General features: G+C 42.0%; 1 protein-coding gene across 1 annotated transcript in view; it reads right to left on the bottom strand.

The window, feature by feature from the left end:
* Positions 1–355: 355 nt before the first annotated feature.
* The window catches only part of LOC141050190 (uncharacterized), an 83,552-nt gene continuing 62,855 nt past the window's right edge, over positions 356–21,052 (bottom strand). The window contains exons 4-9 of the mRNA XM_073547025.1: positions 12,245–12,610; positions 7,090–7,197; positions 6,067–6,094; positions 4,874–4,935; positions 4,739–4,788; positions 356–3,021 (exon numbers count right to left, since the gene is read on the bottom strand). Coding sequence (XP_073403126.1) covers positions 2,857–3,021; positions 4,739–4,788; positions 4,874–4,935; positions 6,067–6,094; positions 7,090–7,197; positions 12,245–12,610 — 779 coding nt within the window. The 3' untranslated portion in view covers positions 356–2,856. The remainder of the gene's footprint in view (positions 3,022–4,738; positions 4,789–4,873; positions 4,936–6,066; positions 6,095–7,089; positions 7,198–12,244; positions 12,611–21,052) is intronic.

Genomic DNA, 21,052 nt, shown 5'->3' with positions numbered 1-21,052 from the left:
ATACGGCAATTCAACGGTATTGCAAAATTTAGTTAAAAATCGCAATTTTCCTTGGGCTAGCTTCGATTTTAGGAGTGTCAACATGACTGCCAAGGGAGTCTTAAGCAGGCTCCTATTTGCCGTTGCAAACGATTGATGCCCCGTGATCATGTCAAGAGGGGGCAGGAAGAGAACTCACTTTAACCCTGGATCTCATGAAGTTCAAGAAAGCAAGCACCACCCCTAGCATGTCAGAAATAGATGCACACAGCTGATCCAAAGTTATCGCTTAGATGTAATTACCCAAATCTTTGGGTGCTCACCAGAGAAAAAATAGTAACACAATGTCCAAAAAGATGAAAGTGGTGGCACTCACCAGATTAAAATCCATGCTTTATTAGTCCAACTTGTAAAATTACATCTTCAGCTAGAGGGAGGGCAATGGAGTGTGAGGAAGATGGCCGTTTTGCGCTGAACAGCTCTTCTACGGGTCAGTGAAGAACATGCAGATTGTCTGACACACACTGTAATGCCGCAGCCATGTTGGTTGTGGCATTACAGTGTTTAGCTGGCTGCACAGCGTCATCAGGTCTATATCAGACCTGGTGTTGCCATGTTTGCCACATGCTGCGTCTGTGTGTGCGGCTCTGTATGGGTGTCTGCATGTGTGTGCGGCTGTGTGTGGGTGTCTGTGTGTGCATGTCTGCGGATGTCTGTGTGTCTGCAGGTGTCTGTGTGTGTGTCTGCGGGTGTCTGTGTGTGGTAACGCTACCGCCGGTACTGTTTCGTTCACAGCGCTGCGAGATCATGCAGTCAGATGTCAGCATGAAAAGTAGGCTTGGCCCGATGAGACTACTGCTCCCATTGGGCTATGTCTGGTGTCATTGATAACAGTGACAGCAGATGACGATGATGGGAGAGTTGTATCATCTGCCGGCGCCTGTGTTAAAAAGTTAAATAACTGTTAAAGAAAAAAAGTAAAATTACATACATAATTACATACTACATACATATTCATATATAATACATACATATTCACAAAAAAAATCGCACACCAAATCCCCAACGCCCTCGTCATCTACAAATAACGTAAAATAATAAACCAACACATACTCCCTGTCTGCCATAGTCCAAGGTAATCCAGATTGTCCTACAGCGATCTCACATGTAGAACAGTGACATCGGGAGATGTGATCGCTCTACCTGGTTGCCGGCGATACTCTGATAATCGCCCCAGCAGTGTATCAGTTAATCGGCTCCGGTGCTGTCACTTACAGCACCGCTGCGTGAGAAAGTTGTCACACAGCGGTGGCGCCATAAGTGAGAGCCCAAACTCCGGTGAACTCTCAGTGATACACTGACAGGAGATAATCGTTCCTGCAGTGTATCACCGGAGGCAGGGTAGAGCGGTTACATCTCCCGATGTGACTGTTCTACACGTGAGATCATCGTGGGACACTCGGTAAATGGACTACGTCGGACAGGGAGTATTTATTTTGGTTTATTATTTTATTTTTGTTGTAGGAGATTGAGGGATTTGGGGATTAGGCAATGCAGTAGTCTCATTGAGCCAAGTCTGCTTTTTTACTGCAGGTCACCGCTGCGGGTCTCAGTCACAGACAACCGCACACACAAACACCCACACACACGAAGACATCAGCACACACACGCAGATAGCAGCACACACATGCAGACAGCAGCACACACATTTAGAAACCAGCACACACACGCAGAAACCTGCACACACATGCAGACAACAGCACACCCGCAGACACCCCCACACACATGCAGACAGTGGCAGACAGACGCACATATTCTCCGCTAAAGTTCAAAATGCAACATTGTTCACAGCAGTGACCTGGAGGTCAGAAATGTTTCTAGGGGTCTTTCCCATGCTTTTCCCATGTCATATGGGAACTGTTCCCATTGATTTCTGCAGTTTATAGACCCTGAAAAGACCAATGGGGGGGCCATGGTAAAAATGCTCGAGTTTCCCAGTGACTTACATTGGGCTCATTGCTCAGGTCGAGTACCTGAGCATTCCAATTTCCTCGACCCGAGCATTTTAGTACTCGCCTAGCACTAGTCATAAAGTTTTTCTCTGCTGTATGATAGCCGTTTAGTTATGTGATCTTCAGATAGTTTCAATAAATCCTAAAAAGGGTTTTCCATTTTGACAATCCATGCATTTGTTAGATTTGTTCTTCAATAACAATCTGATTATAGGGTTTCCAGTTGCTGGGGCTCAAATGCAATTAGCTGTTGTAGATGTGGGGCGTGAGAAAGCAAATCCACAATTTCACTGCTGGGCCCCTAAAGGGATAATTAGGTACTACATAATGTTTGTAGAAGCGATTATAGTCATTATTCTGTCTATAAATTACATGGACTTGCTTGGTCCTCCAAAGATGTTCTTCATAATTGTTCTCCATTCGGAATAATTTGTTGAGGAATCTTCTCATCAGACTTCCCTTTATTAAGTAACTTAGTATGTCCTAATGAAATCATGATTAGAAGTTTCAATGATTAGATGTTTCAAAATGTAGACAGTCCTTTTAATATCTACTTGTTTCTTAGACTGGGGTTGGGCAGAGACAGAAAAGGGACCCTGTGCAAGACCGTATGTGGGCCTGTTACAGTCCAATAATTCTTCATTATGCATCCATGTACACAAAATACATTTTACATACTAAAGATTTGTTTGTTGATGTCTTTAAATACAAAATGGTTGAGAATAATCGCAAGGACCAGGATCCTCCAGAACTCATCAGCAATGCTGGAACAAACTTGGCAGAGTTTTTTTGTCGTTGACTTATTCGCTTTATCCCAAATTTGATCTAGATTGGTTACTGTAAATTTCAGTTTTTCTTTTATATTTCACTTATCGATAGTTGAATATATATTTTGATGAGTATGAGTGGGTTTGACGGCAGCATACACAACCAGGGAATCATTGTCTGGCATAGTCTCCTTACTTCTACTCCTGGTTTTTTCCAGCAGGGATGACACATTTAAATGTGCATAGAGGATTCCTGCAGAGTCCTACAACATGAAGAGAAAAAGAGAGGATTAACTTTTCTACATCCTTTGAACTTCTTTACCTTCTTTACCTGCCTTGATATGTGCAAGATTGGCTGGCAGTCTAATTTGTACTGGGGCCTCCTGACGCTACCATGACATGATATTGAGACAAAGAAGGATATGGCATATCAGATTTCCAATGGCCAATACTTTTTTCTTCAGGAGATAAGTTGCTCTCAGAGGAGACTGGCAGCGGCATTTTCATAGAGAACATTGGAGCCATTAGTGGAGCTAAAATTTCTCATGTATGGGGAATTTGGGAGAGATATCTGTTGCTAAACAGCAATAGCACAAAAAGAGGACTTGAAAATCCTCCAAAAATTCAAAAATACAGCAAAAAAGGCAGAGATGCTTACCTGCCCAGGCCTCCAAACAAATGCACTATTAGGATGCAGTGGACCCATATAGTTAAGATATCAAAAGATAGGGTAGGGGAAAAGGAAAGTCAGCTCACCACAGCATGTTGGTCTGTAATAGTGGAAGTCCTCTGCACGGAGCCACCCCAGTCCAGGGCGACAGCAATCAGTAGAAAAAAAGAAGAGATGTGCTCCAGCGATCAAACAATCCCAAAACATCTCTTCTTTTTTTCTGATGTAGTTAAGATGGCAGCAACACAGGTGCAAGAATACCGATGAGACAACTGCTCACATCCTACCAATCCATGGAGGGGCGGTTGATTGGTATATTGATGCAAAATGAAGGCTTGTATGCAGCGCTGCAAAGCATAGCATCCAGGTTAACAGCCTATTACATATTTTGGCCAAAATAGGTAAGCTCATAGCCCTCCTCACAGATCCCCACGCTTACGAGTCCTAACACTAAACAGCAATAGCACAAAAAGAAAATCCTCCAAAAATTCAAAAATACAGCAAAAAACGCAAAGATGCCAAAATATCCACTAATACCTCACATTTTTAAGTGTTTTTTGAACTTTATTTTTCAGATGCAGTTGGGCCTATTTGGTCTTGTAAACTGTGGTTTCACGTGGGATGCATCTTGATAGCGCTGGCAAGCCCGCCTGATCTAATAGAAGGGTGTAGCTAATAGGCTGTTAACCTGGATGCTGTGCATTGCCATAGTGTGAACAGTGCCACATACAAGTCTTCACTGTGCGTTTATATAACAAGCAACCGCCCTCTCCATGGATTGGTAGGATGAGAGCGGTTGTCTTATCGGTATTCTGGCACCTGTGTTGCCACCATCTTAACTATATGGGTCCACTGCATCCTGATAGTGCATTTGTTTGGAGGGCTGGGCAGGTAAGCATCTCTGCCTTTTTTGCTGTATTTTTGAGAGATACCTGTTGGATAAATGGGCCTCACATAGTCCTCTATATAGTATAATGGGTCCCACAAAGTTCTCTATTCAGTATCATGTACTCCCCATAGTCCTCCATACAGTGTAATGGCCCAACATACTGTTTTAACGGGCCCCTCATTGTCCTCCATGAAAAATGTGCCCCACATAGCGCTCCATACAGCATAATGGGCCCCATGTAGTCCTCCATACAGTATAATGACATCGCGTAGTCCTCCATATAGTATAATGGGGGGTGTCAGTGACGCGGGCCAAATATAATTACCAGATTTGCCAATGGGCCAAAGTTTGACATGTGTGCTTTAGATCATTATCAAGAGGATTGAAAAGGAATAACACATGAAGCTCTCATAAATCTCACCTCTTGTGGTGGTGGGGGAGGAGCACTGGAGGACACTGTTGGAGTTTGTACTAGAAAAATATTAAAACAAGAATTAAAAACATTTTAAATTGGTAAAGGGGAAACATCTTACCTCTGCTGTGCAGCGAAACTCACCATTGCCAGAAGGAATCTGCTCTTCTAATACAATTTCTGAGGTCATATGTTTATGGTCCTCCCTGAAAAAAGAGGCATTGTTAAGCTATTGAAAACATTTATAATTTGGTTAATCAGAAAAGTTCTTAAAATTCATCCATGATTGACCTTTACTGGGTAATGATTACCTGCTAGACACGAACAAGTTGAATGTGCCACAAATGTAATAAAAAATGTGGATTTGCTCAAATCTGAAAGTTTTGCAATTTGCTTAGCGCAAAACCAGCAAAATGTGTAATGGACAGCCATGACCTTCCTGGATTATATGAGGTCGGGAAACAGTTAAAAAACAGATTTATACTGTGTATGCTCAACCTGCCCTCACCTGTCCCACAGTATGGCTTCACTTCAGATGTCTTCTTCTGTCTGGACTTAATCATGCCATCTGCGGCATCTTTTACATAGACATTAAAATATTTTGGGGCCTAAACTGTGTAGCTGTCAGTGAAGATGGCGGGTGCAGAAAGATTCTGGAGACGATCAAGTCAAGACCGGACCGAAGAAGTAAACCATAGAAGAACTGCAAGGTAGGACAGGTGAGGTCTGGGTGAGTAATGTTTTTTTTTCTAAACTTTTTTGTGCTGTGGTATCGGGAGAAATTCCAGAGCATAATAATACATTTTTGAATCAAATGGATGCAAAGTGAATTTCATGGACAAAAGTTAAATCATTATTAAATGTTAATTTTTCAGATTTGCAGCGACTTTTAATCTTCCATATAGCTTTGATATCTGGTCTATCAGTGTACAGCTAGGTTAAGGTTTAGCTGCATTTTCTGTTTGATTCTGAGGTCCTTCAAAATCCATGTTTTTTTTTATTTCCCCTGCTCAATGCCCCACACCACCCAAACCCCTCACATAACCCCTCACGTAACCAAGCTAAGCAGTGAAGATCTTCATTTTCTGATTGGCTTTTGCGTACTACTAAAATGTATAAAGCTAATAAACTAATGTTTCAGCATCCAAAGTTCTGCATCCATAGACAAAATCCCATTTCATGGAACATGAAGAAATCATACAGAAAATACTGTAATATTGTGTGTCGCTTTCTACAGATTTTGTAATAAAATACTGGCTCCTAATTGTGCCAGTTATATGCGATGTATTTGCTTAGTGAGACCCATAATTTAATACAGTAGGATATTAAAAACTCACCTCCTGCTGGGCTTCTTGCAAATGTGACCTAGAAGAAGAAGGAAAATAGAATAATAATGATTAATACTTGCATTATAATCTAGAAATAAACACCAAATCTGTATCACTCTACAACAGGAGACTCACAACACCCTACAGGGGAAGGAGAATCACAACTTCTACTTTTTGTATCACCCTGCAGGGGGAGGAGACTCATAGCTCCTCCTATCTGTTTCACCCTGCAGAGGGAGGAGACTCATAGCTCCTCCTATCTGTATAACCCTGCAGGAGAAGACTCATAGCTCCTCCTATCTGTATCACCCTGCAGGGGGAGGAGACTCATAGCTCCTCCTATCTGTTTCACCCTGCAGAGGGAGGAGATTCATAGCTCTTCCTATCTGTTTCACCCTGCAGGAGGAGGAGACTCATAGCCCCCTCCTATCTCCTATCTGTATAACCCTGCAGGAGAAGACTCATAACTCCTCCTATCTGTATCACTCTGCAGGGGGAGGAGACTCATAGCTTCTCCTATCCTTATCACCCTGCAGGGGGAGGAGACTCATAGCTCCTTCTATCTGTATTATCCTTCAGGGGGAGGAGACTCATGGCTCCTCGTATCTGTATCACCCTGCAGGAGGAGGAGACTCATAGCTACTCCTATCTGTATCACCCTACAGAGAGTGGAGTATCATAGCTCCTACTATCTGTATAGCCATGAACAAGGAAGAAACTTATTGCTCAAACAATCTGTGTCACTTTGCAGGGGGGGAGACTCAGGAGACTCATTGGTCCTTCATAACTGCATCACCCTGCAGGGGGATTAGACTCATAGCTCCTCCTATCTTTAACACCCCACAGGAGGGGGATACTCATGGTTCCTCCTTTCTGTAACACCTCAGAGGAGGAGAACACTCCTAGCTCCTTCTTTCTATCACCCTTCAGGGGGAGGGAGACTCATAGTCTCCCCCTGTCTGAATCACCTTGCAGGAGCAGATTAATAGTTCCATTCTATCTGTACCAACCTTCAGAGGGAGGGGCTCTTACCTCTTTTCTTTAAGATGAAGATGATGATTACAACACATAAAATAATTATGGGCACAGCAGCAATCAAGATATATACCCATGTGTGATCATCAGGCTGGTTATGAAAACCTGTATCCAAAATAGACCAATTAGAATTACACTGTGGATCTCAGCTCAGATTATTATATAATTGTTATTCACCAAAAAAAAATCAATTTTTTCCCTATCCATGTGACAGTGTAATAACGTGCTAACCAATGGGCCTCTAGCCGATAGATCTACCAGCAATCTCTAGACCGCGTATTTGGACCCTGAAAACAGGACTCTACCATTCCATTCTGATTTAAGTGGAGGTGCGTGGTTGCTGCCTCTGAGCCAATAATTGTTAATGGGGCTTTTGTATATCACTCGACTTTCTCTGCCACACTAATAAATAATAAATGGTAGGTTGGAGGTTGAGCGCACACACCTCTACTTCATTCTAGAAGTGTCTGCAAGTCCCAAGTCCCCTATTTCCAGAGACCAACAAACACTCGAACACGCTCTGTGACATATACACTGCCTTACAAAATATTCATACAAAGTGAACTTTTCCACATTTTTTCACGTAACATGTTTAAATGTTTTTTATTTGGATTTTCTGTGATACCTACACTAAGTAGCAAGTATTTGTGAAGTGTAAAGGAAATGATCTGTGGTTTTCTAATTATTTTAAAAATATAAATCAGAAAATTGTTTTGTGCATTTGTATTCAGTCCCTGCAGTCTGATACCTCTAAATAAATTCCTTAGTGACCATTTGCCCCAGAAGTCACATAATTAGTAAATGGAGCACCCGTGTGTGTAATTTCTTCTCGGTATAACTACAACACTTCTGTGAAGGCCTCAGAGGTTTGAGAACATTAGGGATCAAACAACTTCATGAAAACTAAAGAACACGCCAGACTAGGTCTAGGACAAAGTTGTGTTGAAGAGAAACGCAGGGTTAGTTTATAAAAAATAGCCCAAGCTTTGAGCATCTCATGGAGCACTTTTCAATCCATCATCCAAAAACAAAAGGAGTATAGCGCAGGTGCAAACCTACCAAGACATGGCTGTCCACCTAAACTGACATCCGAATCACTAATTAGAGAAGAAGCCAAGAGGCATATAGTCCCTCTGAAGTAGCTGCAGAGATTCACAACTCAGGAGGGAGAATCTATCCACATGATAAAAAATTAATTGTGTAGTCCACAAATCTGGCCTTTATTAAAGAGTGGAAAAAAGAAATCAATTTTTTAAAACCATAAGAAGTCCTGCCTGCAGTTTGCAAAAAGCCATATATGGGGCACAGTGAGCACGTGGAAGAAGTTGTTCTGGTCAAATAAAACCAAAGTAGAAACATTTGGGCTAAATGCAAAAGACTGTGTGGCAGAAAACAAAAACTGCACATCACCCTGAAAACACCATGCCTACTGTCACACATAGTGGTAGCAGCATCATGCTGAGTGGATGCTTTTCTTCAGCAAGGACAGCACGGCTGGTCAGAGGTGATCAGAAGATGGCTGGAGCTAAATATAGGCACCCTGCCAGAGCTACAGTGGATGGTTTAGATCAGAGCATATTCATGTGTGTGAACAGCTCATTCGCAGTCCAAACCAAAATCTCATTGAGAATCCATGGCAATACATGAAAATTCTGATCAAAAACATCTCCATCCAACGTCCCTGAGTAAGTGCGAGTGTACAAAGAAGCAGGAGCAAAAATGTCACCTCTAGATGTGGAAACCTGGAAAGACAGACCCCATAAGACTGAAGCAATAACTGCAGTGAATAGTGTATTGAGCATTGACTCGGGGGGGGGACTGAATACAAATGCACATAACAATTTTCAGATTTACATTTTTTAAATAATTAGAAAACATGTATTATTTCCTTTACACATCACAAATGTTGACCCCGCTGGGATCTCCGTATTTGTTGCAAGATTGACCATATGACTGGGACCATGTGACAGCTGACTCTTGCACTTGACGCTATGACGTATCCTAGTATATGCACCTACTTTTTCCTTTGTATATCGATATTGACCGCGATCATGTCATGTGGTCCGCTGCTTGGTGCACGTCTTTAGGCACACACTTACACAGTGTCGCATCTCTGACTGCAAGACTAACGGTCACATAATCCTTTTTCTTGAGCTTATGCTAGACGTATGGCGCATGCGCAACATCTCCTTATGCTGTGTATTAAGCTGATACTTTTACTGAGGTGAGTGGTGACATGGATATTGAATTTGAATGCGTTTGTGCACGATATTACTTAAATCATCCTCCCGACCTGTGGAGACATCTGAGACGTCATCCTTGACTAAGATGAGAACACTGCATGGTGGAAGGGGGGCAAAGTTAATGTTCTTTCCACAGCGGTAGGCTACGACGAGGCGTCGACCAGCATAATAACACTATTAACCTGAAGATTAACCCCATATCTACAAGTCAATGGAGTTTTTTTCTGGTGACAGGTTGCCATTATATAGTTTGGAAATTTTCCAGACATTAGAATGAATTTGTCAAAATCAATTTTGATGCCGTTTGGAATGAGGAATTCATTTGGGATTAGATTACATGTTTTGGACTAACTGCATGTTTTGAATTAGTAGGCTTTCAGATAATGAGAGAAATGAAACCATATTGTTAAAAATATGTCCTTAATTTAAAATAAATTCTAGGGATAAAGTGATCATTGAAAAGGAACATTCCAGCCAGATAAGGCAGAAAATTTGACTTTATTCTAAACTCTTGTCTAGTATATAAATCGCCAATTTGGTTTCAAGATAGTTTTTACAATAATTAAAAAAAATATTTTAAGACATTTCTTATAGAAAGTTAAGGTAATGCTTGAAACAATATTTAACAGAATGGAAAAAGGACTGTATCAAATGAAAAAAAATATTGTGCATACATGACACTATTCATTTCACCTCACACACTAATTGTTCTTTACTGCTGTGATATCACACACTATACATACAGTTTCTTCTTTGTTTTATGGCTTCCTCTCTGTCCCTATGTTGCCAAATTGTAAGCTGTGACTTCCGCTCACTATTCAAATTCTCAACTAAATGGCTGCTACATTCATTGCCTTTGCTTTTATACAGGCTAAAATACAAAGTACAAGCTGCAAGGTACTAAAGGGAAACCAACCAAGCTATGAACACAGTGATGTGGTTCTTTGCCAAGTTGTAAGCTGTGACTTCCGCTCACTATTCATATTCTCAACTAAATGGCTGCTACATTCATTGCCTTTGCTTTTATACAGGCTAAAATACAAAGTACAAGCTGCAAGGTACTAAGGGGAAACCAACCAAGCCATGAACACAGTGATGTGGTTCTTTGCCAAGTTGTAAGCTGTGACTTCCACTCACTATTCATATTTTCAACTAAATGGCTGCTACATTCATTGCCTTTGCTTTTATAGAGGCTAAAATACAAAGTACAAGCTGCAAGGTACTAAGGGGAAACCAACCAAGCCATGAACACAGTGATGTGGTTCTTTGCCAAGTTGTAAGCTGTGACTTCCGCTCACTATTCAAATTCTCAACTAAATGGCTGCTACATTCATTGCCTTTGCTTTTATAGAGGCTAAAATACAAAGTACAAGCTGCAAGGTACTAAGGGAAAGCCAACCAAGCCGTGAACACAGTGATGTGATTCTTTGCCAAGTTGTAAGCTGTGACTTCTGCTCACTATTCAAATTCTCAAATAAATGGCTGCTGCATTCATTGCCTTTGCTTTTATACAGGCTAAAATACAAAGCACAAGCTGCAAGGTACTAAGGGGAAACCAACCAAGCCATGAACACAGTTATGTGATTCCTTCCTGGATCACACAATCTTTTGCAAAGTCTGAAATTGCAGCAGCACTTTTAGACAATTAGCAGGAACCAATGAATCAATAGTTCAGCAAATTCCTAAAAATTCTACATTAATTTTACCCACATCAAACTAATTTGCTCTTCATTAGTTATTTATAGTTTTTTATTGATTGCATGAAATTTAACTGCTAAATTTTGGTTTTACAGTGGAATCCCTACAATGAAGACCAATTATTTCATTAGTTTTGATACAAAGTTCTCTTTTTAAAAGGGAAATATTAAAGAATTCTTAACATTTTAAATAACATGTTTCCATCTTTTTTTGTGAAATGAGTAGGTGTCAAGGGTTTAGGGAAGGAGTAAGAAGAATAAAGTGGGGTAAATTATGAGGTGAGGTGTAAGTACGTAAAATAAACTAAAAGATAATGTTCATCCAGATTGGGGAAAAAAAATAAAGAGGATTTACGTTGCATTTCACTAAATAAGTCACATCTACATTTTTACTTAGTTTAAGTCTTTACCTTGCATACACAGAAATAAACAACTGTGGTGTTTTTCACAGCTCGGACAGACAAGGTTTTTTTTATTTTGTGGCATTTTTTCTAAACTAGATTAATTGGCTCACCGTTGCTGTGTCCTCTCCTTTGTGAGATGGCTGCAGGCTGCTATACTGTAATTTAATGGTTAGTTATTTCCCTTACAGTTTGGTAACATCATAAACAATTGCGTCATCAAACTTTTTTTAAAAAAATTGAAAAAATGTAAAATATTAATGTTTTATTTAAAAAAAAGTTATATATTGTTAAATGGTTTAAAATTTGAAAAAATGATTAAAAAATGTTTGATATTTTCCCTTTTAAGCCCTAGGGGGAGCAGCTGCTTAAAAAGTGGGAGGAGTCTGCTCACATGTGTGTGATGTCACCCTCTCCTCCCTTTCGGGGCATTTGTAATAGAATAAGGGGGATGAAATTTAAGATGACCATGCGGAGACATTACTGCTGACTGCAAAGTGATGTCTCACAGTCAAATAAGATTCACTTGCATAGTCTATTTAAAAGCTGAAGCTGGGAATGCAGCATCCATTTTGTGCAAATCTTGATAAAGAGAGGATACTGTGTGTGACAGCAGTGATTATTAGTGTATGAGGAAAAGAGAATAATAAATACATCTTTCTAGTGTAACTACAGGCTTTGAAGTAGTTTTGTTTTGCAGATGAATCAATTTACAGTGATTCAAATTTCCAGGGAAAAATCAAAAAATTTGCTCTTCTGTTACTGAGACATGACACAGACTAACATGAATGATTGGTCTCTTTACACTTACCATTTACCATTAGATTGGTCTCACTTCCATATTGAATGGATGAGCTGGTTTTGTCATTAGCGATACAGAACTTGAACATCACAAAGCAGTAATATGTTGTGTTATCAGTATCGCTGACCTCCTTTATATGGAGATCAGCCAGTCCTCTCAGTTCTGTCCTTCCTCTGTAGCTCGAGTGAACCATCTCCATTAAGGGATGATAGGCATAAATACCCTTTGGGCTGCCAACTCTCCAGAAAACTCCCATCCACAGAGTGTCAATGCCCGGTTGGTGTGTGAACGAGCAGTTGATGGTTGCAGAATCGTCTCTGTCCGGTGAGATTGTGTATTGTTGCACAACTTCAAAAGATGGCTTGTTGGATATATCTAGTATGAGAAATTGAAAAGGAAATTCATGTTAAATAATTCAAAAAGGTGCAAGTGCTGTATGACAGCTAAAGGGAATCAACTAGCTAAAAATGGAATCGACTATTAGAGAAACGGAGGACGGTCCTCCATAGAGATAAGGGGGTGACAGGGAAGCTACAAACAGATCTTATCGCTCTGTGCTGAGTACAGTGTTAGTATCCTGCCTTTTCTAGTCCTTCAACATTGCAATGAAGTGGTCATTATATACAACACTTTTAATATTGTAAAAAAAAATCTAGTTAAGCTAATATATTATATTTTCTTTAATCCCCTCACTCTTAAGCCTATTTTCACCTTCATGACCAGGCCAAATTTTACAATTCTGACCATTAAAGCTAGCTTCAGACTAGCCGCCGCTAAGCCCCGCCCCCTGTCACACCCACGCCGGTCATCTCCTTCCAGGGTCGCACATCACTGCATGCGATCTGCACACCCTATCCTTAGCATAGGGTGCGCAGACCGTGGCTGGCCGTGCGCTAGTAGGATTTTGCATGCGCTGCGCTCTTTTGACAGTGCGCCGATGTGCGCCGAATGCACCATGTTGCATTTTGGTGCGCTCGGAGCACCATCAAAAGGGCACAACACACACTAAAGTCCTACTAGCGCACGGCTGTCACGTGGACCCGTCCTGTGTGACGCGACCAGCAGGCTGGCAACAAGACGCAGCACGTGATTCTGTCCTGTGTGACATGGCTCGCAGGCCGGTAACTAAAACGACAAGACAAGAGGTAGGGAAACAGTTACAATGGTGGGTCCTGCGATAGGGAAAGGGGACGTGGAGACCTCCTGCACTCCCCTGAGTCAGTGTCCCTACCGCTCCTAACGTTCCCTAAGCCAGTTCCGCACCGGCCACCGATCATGAACCTGTCGCCCAAGCACACCCTACACCTATCCCTTGCTAGGGAGCTGGGTGGCGCAGGCACTGGCCCCACCGCTGTACTAATACACACTAAGGAAAAACACAAACAGGGAAACACCACTTAGCTTTACTCTGTTGCACTTGCTCCTGGCAACAGAGTCCACCACCAGCATGCAGCTCTCCTCCTGAATCACTGCCACCAAGCTCTGTCAGAGCTAAGGAAATCCCCTATGACTCCTTTCACACCAGGCTAAGAGAGTGCTGCCAGGACCTCTCTCTAGATCCTTCCTCCACCAAGGATGGTTGAAATGAACACTATCACCAACTCTGATTGCAACACCTGTGACTCTTTTATAGCAGAGCAGAGTAATCACACCTGCATTATAATCATGTGCACATAAACTAAAGAAACTAGAGTGCAATGACGCTCACCACCACCGGGGGCAAAAACCAACCTTAAGCAGAGCTTAGGAAAAAAAAGGTTACCTGTGGTTTTTGTCAGTCCTGATCCAGTATGGATCATGACAGTACCCTCCCCTTAATGAGGGGCCTCTGGACCCTCAAGACCGCTCCCCATCTGGGAACCACCTACAGTGAGGACGCCCAGACCCAGAGTTCACCCCAGCAACTACCTGCATGTCAGGTTGATGAGAAACGAGCCCGCTGGTATTGGCAACGTATGTTCTGGAGGCAACACACATCTCCGAAGCTCTGACCAGGGGAACGGGTTGTGTATGTGTATGTTTGGTATAAGCTGGTAACGCTCCACAACACACTTCCACTGGATGTTTTCTGGTGGCCACCCATACACGCTCGTTCACACACAGGTCCGGACCTGAATGTTTATTGCCACTCGTTCGTTTGTCACCACTTGGAGAACTCTTTCTGGGATTGACAACAGAGGCGTCCCCCTGTGTCACCACACTCACACCCCCGCACCTCACCAAGGGGTACACCACCCTCCAATCCCTTCCACCACGAGGTCTGCGCCTCCCAGGGTTGGCCAATGGCGAGGGTTGAGACTTGCCCCTACTCTCCTGCTGCACATCTGCTTCCCTCACCGGAGAGGAAGTGGTCCGTTGAAGAGAGATCGCAGAGACATTATGCAGCAGCCCTCACACGAGTGCCCCCAGCTGACCACTTCCCTCGCCCGCCAATCTATTACTGGGTTGTGTCTCTTTAGCCAAGGGAGGCCTAAAACAATAGGTACTGGCATTCCCTCCAAGACGTAGAATCATAGAATCGTAGAGTTGGAAGGGACCTCCTGGGCCATCTGGTCCAACCCCCTGCTCAAAGCAGGATTCGCTAAATCATCCCAGTTAGATGTCTGTCCAGCCTCTGTTTGAAGACTTCCATTGAAGGAGAACTCACCACTTCTCGTGGCAGCCTGTTCCACTCATTGATCACTCTAACTGTCAAAAAGTTTTTTCTAATATCTAATCTGTGTCTCCTCCCATTCAGCTTCATCCCATAGCATGACAACGACTCCTCATGATGTCCTATACGCAGCTGGATATTCTCTACGACCTTGGTCAAGCTCCCCTGGCTCAGTGGAACAGAGTTTATGGCCCAGAAGCTTATAGGCTGGGCTAGCATCCTACACCTCAGACCATGAGTCTGGACAAAGTGAGCATCCACCAGACTGACTCCTGCTCCGCTGTCCACAAACACCGGTGTCACCTCCGGTACCCCGCCAGCCAAGACCTCTACTGACATGGTACTTTGGGAGGGCAAAATGGAGGAAATGTATACTCTCTGGTTGCCTCCCTCCAAGCGACCAGGGGAATGCGGCTTCTCAGATGGCACAGATCATTTGGCGTGCAATGGGCAAGCCTTCAGGACATGACCAGTCTGCCCACAGTACAAACATGCCGACACCACTCCCCGAACCGTAGGCAGCTCCGAAAGCAAACTAGCTCCTCCTACTTGGCTTGGGTTCGTCAGGAGACTTGGCATGAACTGGGCAGGCTCTCATAAAATGGCCAGGCTTCCCACAGGAAAAGCATACCCCCCCCACCACGACGAGCCGCAGACACCCCCTTTTTTGGATCAACAACACCGGGCTGTCTGGGATCCTCAGTTCCGCACTGGTGGGTCCTCCTCCCTAGCAAGGACATCAGGGGGCACTTTTTGTATATGTATTTCCCTAAGGCGTCTATCGACCCGGATGGCAAGGGACATGGCGGCCTCCAGCGACCAGGGGGCGGCATACTGCACCCGAGTATCCAGCAACTTTGGAGTCAAACCCTGCACAAATTGACTCCTAAGTGCAGGGTCATTCCACTGAGTATTAATGGCCCATCTCCTAAACTCTGAGCAGTACTCCTCAGCGACCCGGGCTCCCTGTTTACACCTATGGATTCGAGATTCCGCCAGGGCGACACCATCAGGATCCCCATACACAAGCGACAAAGCCGCAAAGAACTCGTCCAAGAACTCTAAAGATGGAGAATCATCCGGTAGGGAGAAGGCCCAGGATTGGGGATCCCCTTTAAGAAGGGACATAATGATTCCCACCAGTTGCTCTTCACTCCCTGATGAACGAGGGCGCAGCCTGAAATACAATTTGTAGGCTTGTTGAAACACCAAGAATTTATCTCTCCCTCCAGAAAATCTATCAGGGAGGGATATCTTCGGTTCTGGCTGAGCCTGTCTCTGAACCAAGCCCCCAAAGCCCACCAACTGCTGCAGTTGCTGCACCAACTCACCACGCAGCCCCCTAATCTCATCAGTAAGGGTCTGCAGCATTTGGGCAAAGGTCTGTACTGGGTCCATGGCTCAGCAGTAGTGTTGAGCGATACCATCCGATATTGAGAAATATCGGATCGGATTGGATCGGCCGATACCCAAAAAGTATCGGTTATCGCCGATTCCAATACCGGAAGTCCCATTCAAGTCAATGGGACAGAAATATCGGAATTAAAAAAAACCCTTTCTTTACTTGTATATCCAGTTCGGGAGGGGGGAAGAGTGTGGGCGGTGTGTGGGCGAACACTGTGAATGTCTGTGTGTGCGGGCGGGGTCTGTACGGGCCTCTCGGGGGTCTGTGTGGGCCTGCCGGGGGTCTGTGCGGGCCTGCCGGGGGTCTGTACGTGCCTGCTGGGGGTCTGTGCGGACTGCCGGGGGTCTGTACCGGCTGCCGGGGGTCTGTGCGGACTGCCAGGGGTCTGTGCAGGCCTGCTGGGGGTCTGTATGGGCCTGCCAGGGTCTGTGCCGGCTGCCGGGGGTCTGTGCGGACTGCCGGGGGTCTGTGGGGGCCTGCCGGGGGTCTGTGCTGGCTGCTGGGGGTCTGTGCAGGCCTGCCGGGGGTTGAGTGTGTGTGCAGGCATCGTCCGATGGGACTACAAGTCCCATCGGGCTATGTCTGCTTCAATGACAGTGATTGACACATTAGCCAATGATGGGACAGTAGCAGTCCCATCATCCGGATAATGTGTTGAATGTAAAAAAAAAAATATACATACTACATAAATGCAACATTCATACAATATACATACTGCATACTTCATATATACTAGATTCATACAACATACATACATACTGCATACATACTACATTCATACAGCATACATACATACTACATATATACAACATTCATACAACATGCATACATACTACATATATACTACATTCATACAGCATACATACATACCACATACATACTACATACATACTACATATATACAACATTCATACAACATACAAACATACATACTACATACATACTACATATATACTACATTCATACAACATACATACTACATACTACATACAGACTACATATATACTACATTCATACAGCATACATACATACTACATATATACAACATTCATACAACGTACATACATACTACATACATACTACATATATACTACATTCATACAACATACACACATACATACTACATACATACTTCATATATACTACATACATACATGCATACTACATACTACATATATACTACATTCATACAACATACATCCATAAATAGTACATACTACATACATACATACATACTACATATATACAACATTCATACAACATACATACTACATACATAATACATATACACTACATTCATACAGCATACATACTACATATATACAACATTCATACAACATACATACATACATAGTACATACTACATATATACTACATTCATACAACATTCATACAACATACATACTACATGCATACTTCATATATACTACATTCACACAACATACATACTACATACATACTACATATATACAACATTCATACAACATACATACATACTACATATATACAACATTCATACAACATACATACATACATACTACATATATACTACATTCATACAACATACATACATACATAGTACATACTGCATATATACTACATTCATACAACATACATACATACATACTACATATATACTACATTCATACAACATACATACATACATAATACATACTACATATATACTACATATATACTACATTCATACAACATACATACATACTACATACATACTTCATATATACTACATTCATACAACATACATACATGCATACTACATACATACTACATATAAACTACATTCATACAACATACATACATACATAGTACATACTACATACATACAACATACATATAACATTCTGCAGACATACAAAATACATACTACATACATACTACATACAATACATTCATACATTTATACAATGCATACATATAGACATACAGTACATACAACATAGAGTACATACTCACCATCACTTGTCACTTTGTTCCCCGAAGCCAGTGTCATCTATAAAAAATATGAAAATAACAAACAAGCAATATACTCCCTGATCCGCAGAAATCCACGAGTGTCCCATGACGATCTCCCGTGGAGAACAGCAGCATCAGCTGATGCGACCGCTCTCTAGGGGCCCCGGGAATCCAATGACAGGATGTAGGTATCCTTCTGCCCTGTATTCCTTCGCCACTGTAAAAAAATAGTCACTAGTCTCACTTTTGGCATTGCTGTGTGAGAAAGTTCCCTCGCAGCTTTTGCCATAAAGTGAGACCAGTGAACTATAGTAACCTCTCAGTGATGCAGTGCAGGAGATCATCGTGGGACACTCGTGGATTTCTGCGGATCAGGGAGTATATTGCTTGTTTGTTTTTTTCATATTTTTTACAGTGAGATGACACTGGCTTCGGAGAACAAAGTGATAAGTGATGGTGAGTATGTACTCTATGTTATATGTACTGTATGTCTATATGTATGTATTGTATGAATGTATGAATGTAATGTATGTAGTATGTATGTAGTATGTATGTTGTATGTCTGTAGGATGTTGTATGTATGTACTATGTATGTATGTTGTATGAATGTAGTATATATGTAGTACGTATGTAGTATGTAGTATGCATGTATGTTCTATGAATGTTGTATATATGTAGTATGCATGTATTATGTATGTATGCTGTATGAATGTAGTATATATCAATCAATCAATCAAATTTATTATCGCCAAGTACATATTACATATATACAAGGAATTCTTTGTGGCAAAGAGGCAACATAATATATAACAACAGATACAACAAGTAACATCTAACAAGACAGATACAGTATATAGTCTACACATGACGATTTAATTGTTGAACAGAGAGTGGATAGAAGCTGTTCATATGGCGGCTGGTGCTGCATTTGGGGACTCTGAAGCGACGTCCTGAAGGGAGTAGTTGGAAAGAGGAGTGTCCCGGGTGAGAGGGATCGGATGAAATTTTCAATGCGTGGGATCGAATACTCTTATCATAAAGATCCTGGATTTTAGGCATGGGGGAACCTATAATTCTCTCTGCTGTTCTGAAAGTCCTTTGTAAGCGGAGTTTATGTAGTATATGTAGTATGTATGTAGTATATATGTATGTATGTTGCATGAATGTAGTATTTAAGAAGTATGTATGTAGTGTGTAGTATGTATGTATGTTGTATGAATGTAGTATATATGTAGTATGTATGTAGTATGTATGTATGCTTTTTGAATGTAGTATATATGCAGTATATATGTAGTATGTATGTAGTATGTATGTATGTTGTATGAATGTTGTATATATGTAGTATGTATGTATGCTGTATGAATGTAGTATATATGAAGTATGTATGTAGTACGTAGTATGTATGTATGTACAGACCCCCGGCATGCCCGCACAGACCCCCGGCAGGCTCGCACAGACCGCGCATCATGATGACATAATTTCAGCAGCCAATCACAGCCACAACAGTGGCTCATTGCATTATGGGAACTTCCAATTCCGGTATCCAATATTGTAAAAATATCGGTACTCGGTATCAGAATTCCGATACAGCGAATATCGGCCGATACCCGATATTTGCAGTATCAGAATGCTCAACACTACTCAGCAGAAAAAAAAAAAATTTTGGTTGGTGATAATGTCACGTGGACCCATCCTGTGTGACACGGCTCGCAGGCCGGTAACTAAAACGACAATACAAGGGGTAGGGAAACAGTTACATAGTAACATAGTTTTGAAGGCTGAAGGAAGACCTTATGTCCATCTAGTTCAGCCCATTTTTAGTGCAGCTGTTCTGCATTGTTGATCCTGGGGAAGGTAAAAAAAACCCACAGAGTAGAAGCCAATTTTCTCCATTGGGAAAAAAATTCCTTCCCCTAAGCTGGGTCAACCATCTACCTATAATATTCTGTTATTCGTAACCTTCTATACTGTTACTCACAAGAAAAGCATCCATTCCTTTCTTACATTCATTCAGTGAATTGGCCATCACCACTTCCTCAGGAAGAGAATTCCAGAGCCTCACTGCTCTTACCATGAAGAACCCTCTTCTATGCTGGTGCAGAAATTGTCTTTCCTCCAAATGAAGAGAATGCCCCCTTGTTCTTGTCACAGTCCTTGGTACAAACAGTTCATTGGAGAGATCTCTGTATTGCCCTCTGATATACTTGTACATAAAAATTAGGTCTCCCCTAAGTCTTCTCTTTTCTAGAGTAAATAGACCTAATTTTGATAACCTTTGTGGGTATTGTAGTGAACTATCTCCATTTATCATTTTAGTAGCCCGCCTTTGAACCCTTTCAAGTTGAGTAATGTCTTTCTTGAGCACCGGCGTCCAAAATTGCACACAATCCTCCAAGTGTGGTCTGACGAGTGATTTGTACAGAGGGAGAATTATGTTTTCATCTCGTGTCCCCAGACCTCTTCTAATGCATCCCATGACCCTATTTGCTTTGGTGGCAGCTGCCTGACACTGGGCACTCCAATTTAGCTTCTTATTGACTAAGATGCCTAAGTTTTTTTCCATGTCTGATTTCCCCAGCAGTTTCCCATTTAGTAAGTAATTGTAGCATCTGTTTCTCCTTCCCATGTGCATAACCTTACACTTATCTGTGTTAAACCTCATTTACCATTTTTCAGCACAATTCTCCAATTTACTCAAATCTGTCTGTAGTTGCAAACTGTCCTCCTTTGTGTTAACTACCTTACATAGTTTTGTATCATCTGCAAATACTGATATTTTACTGTG

The sequence above is a fragment of the Dendrobates tinctorius genome, unplaced genomic scaffold (genome assembly GCF_039654945.1).
Source record: "Dendrobates tinctorius isolate UK_male_01 unplaced genomic scaffold, ASM3965494v1 ptg000151l, whole genome shotgun sequence".
Taxonomy (NCBI): Eukaryota; Metazoa; Chordata; class Amphibia; order Anura; family Dendrobatidae; genus Dendrobates; species Dendrobates tinctorius.
The sequence above is the reverse complement of the archived record's forward strand: the minus strand, read 5'-3'. Positions and strand labels throughout refer to the sequence as shown.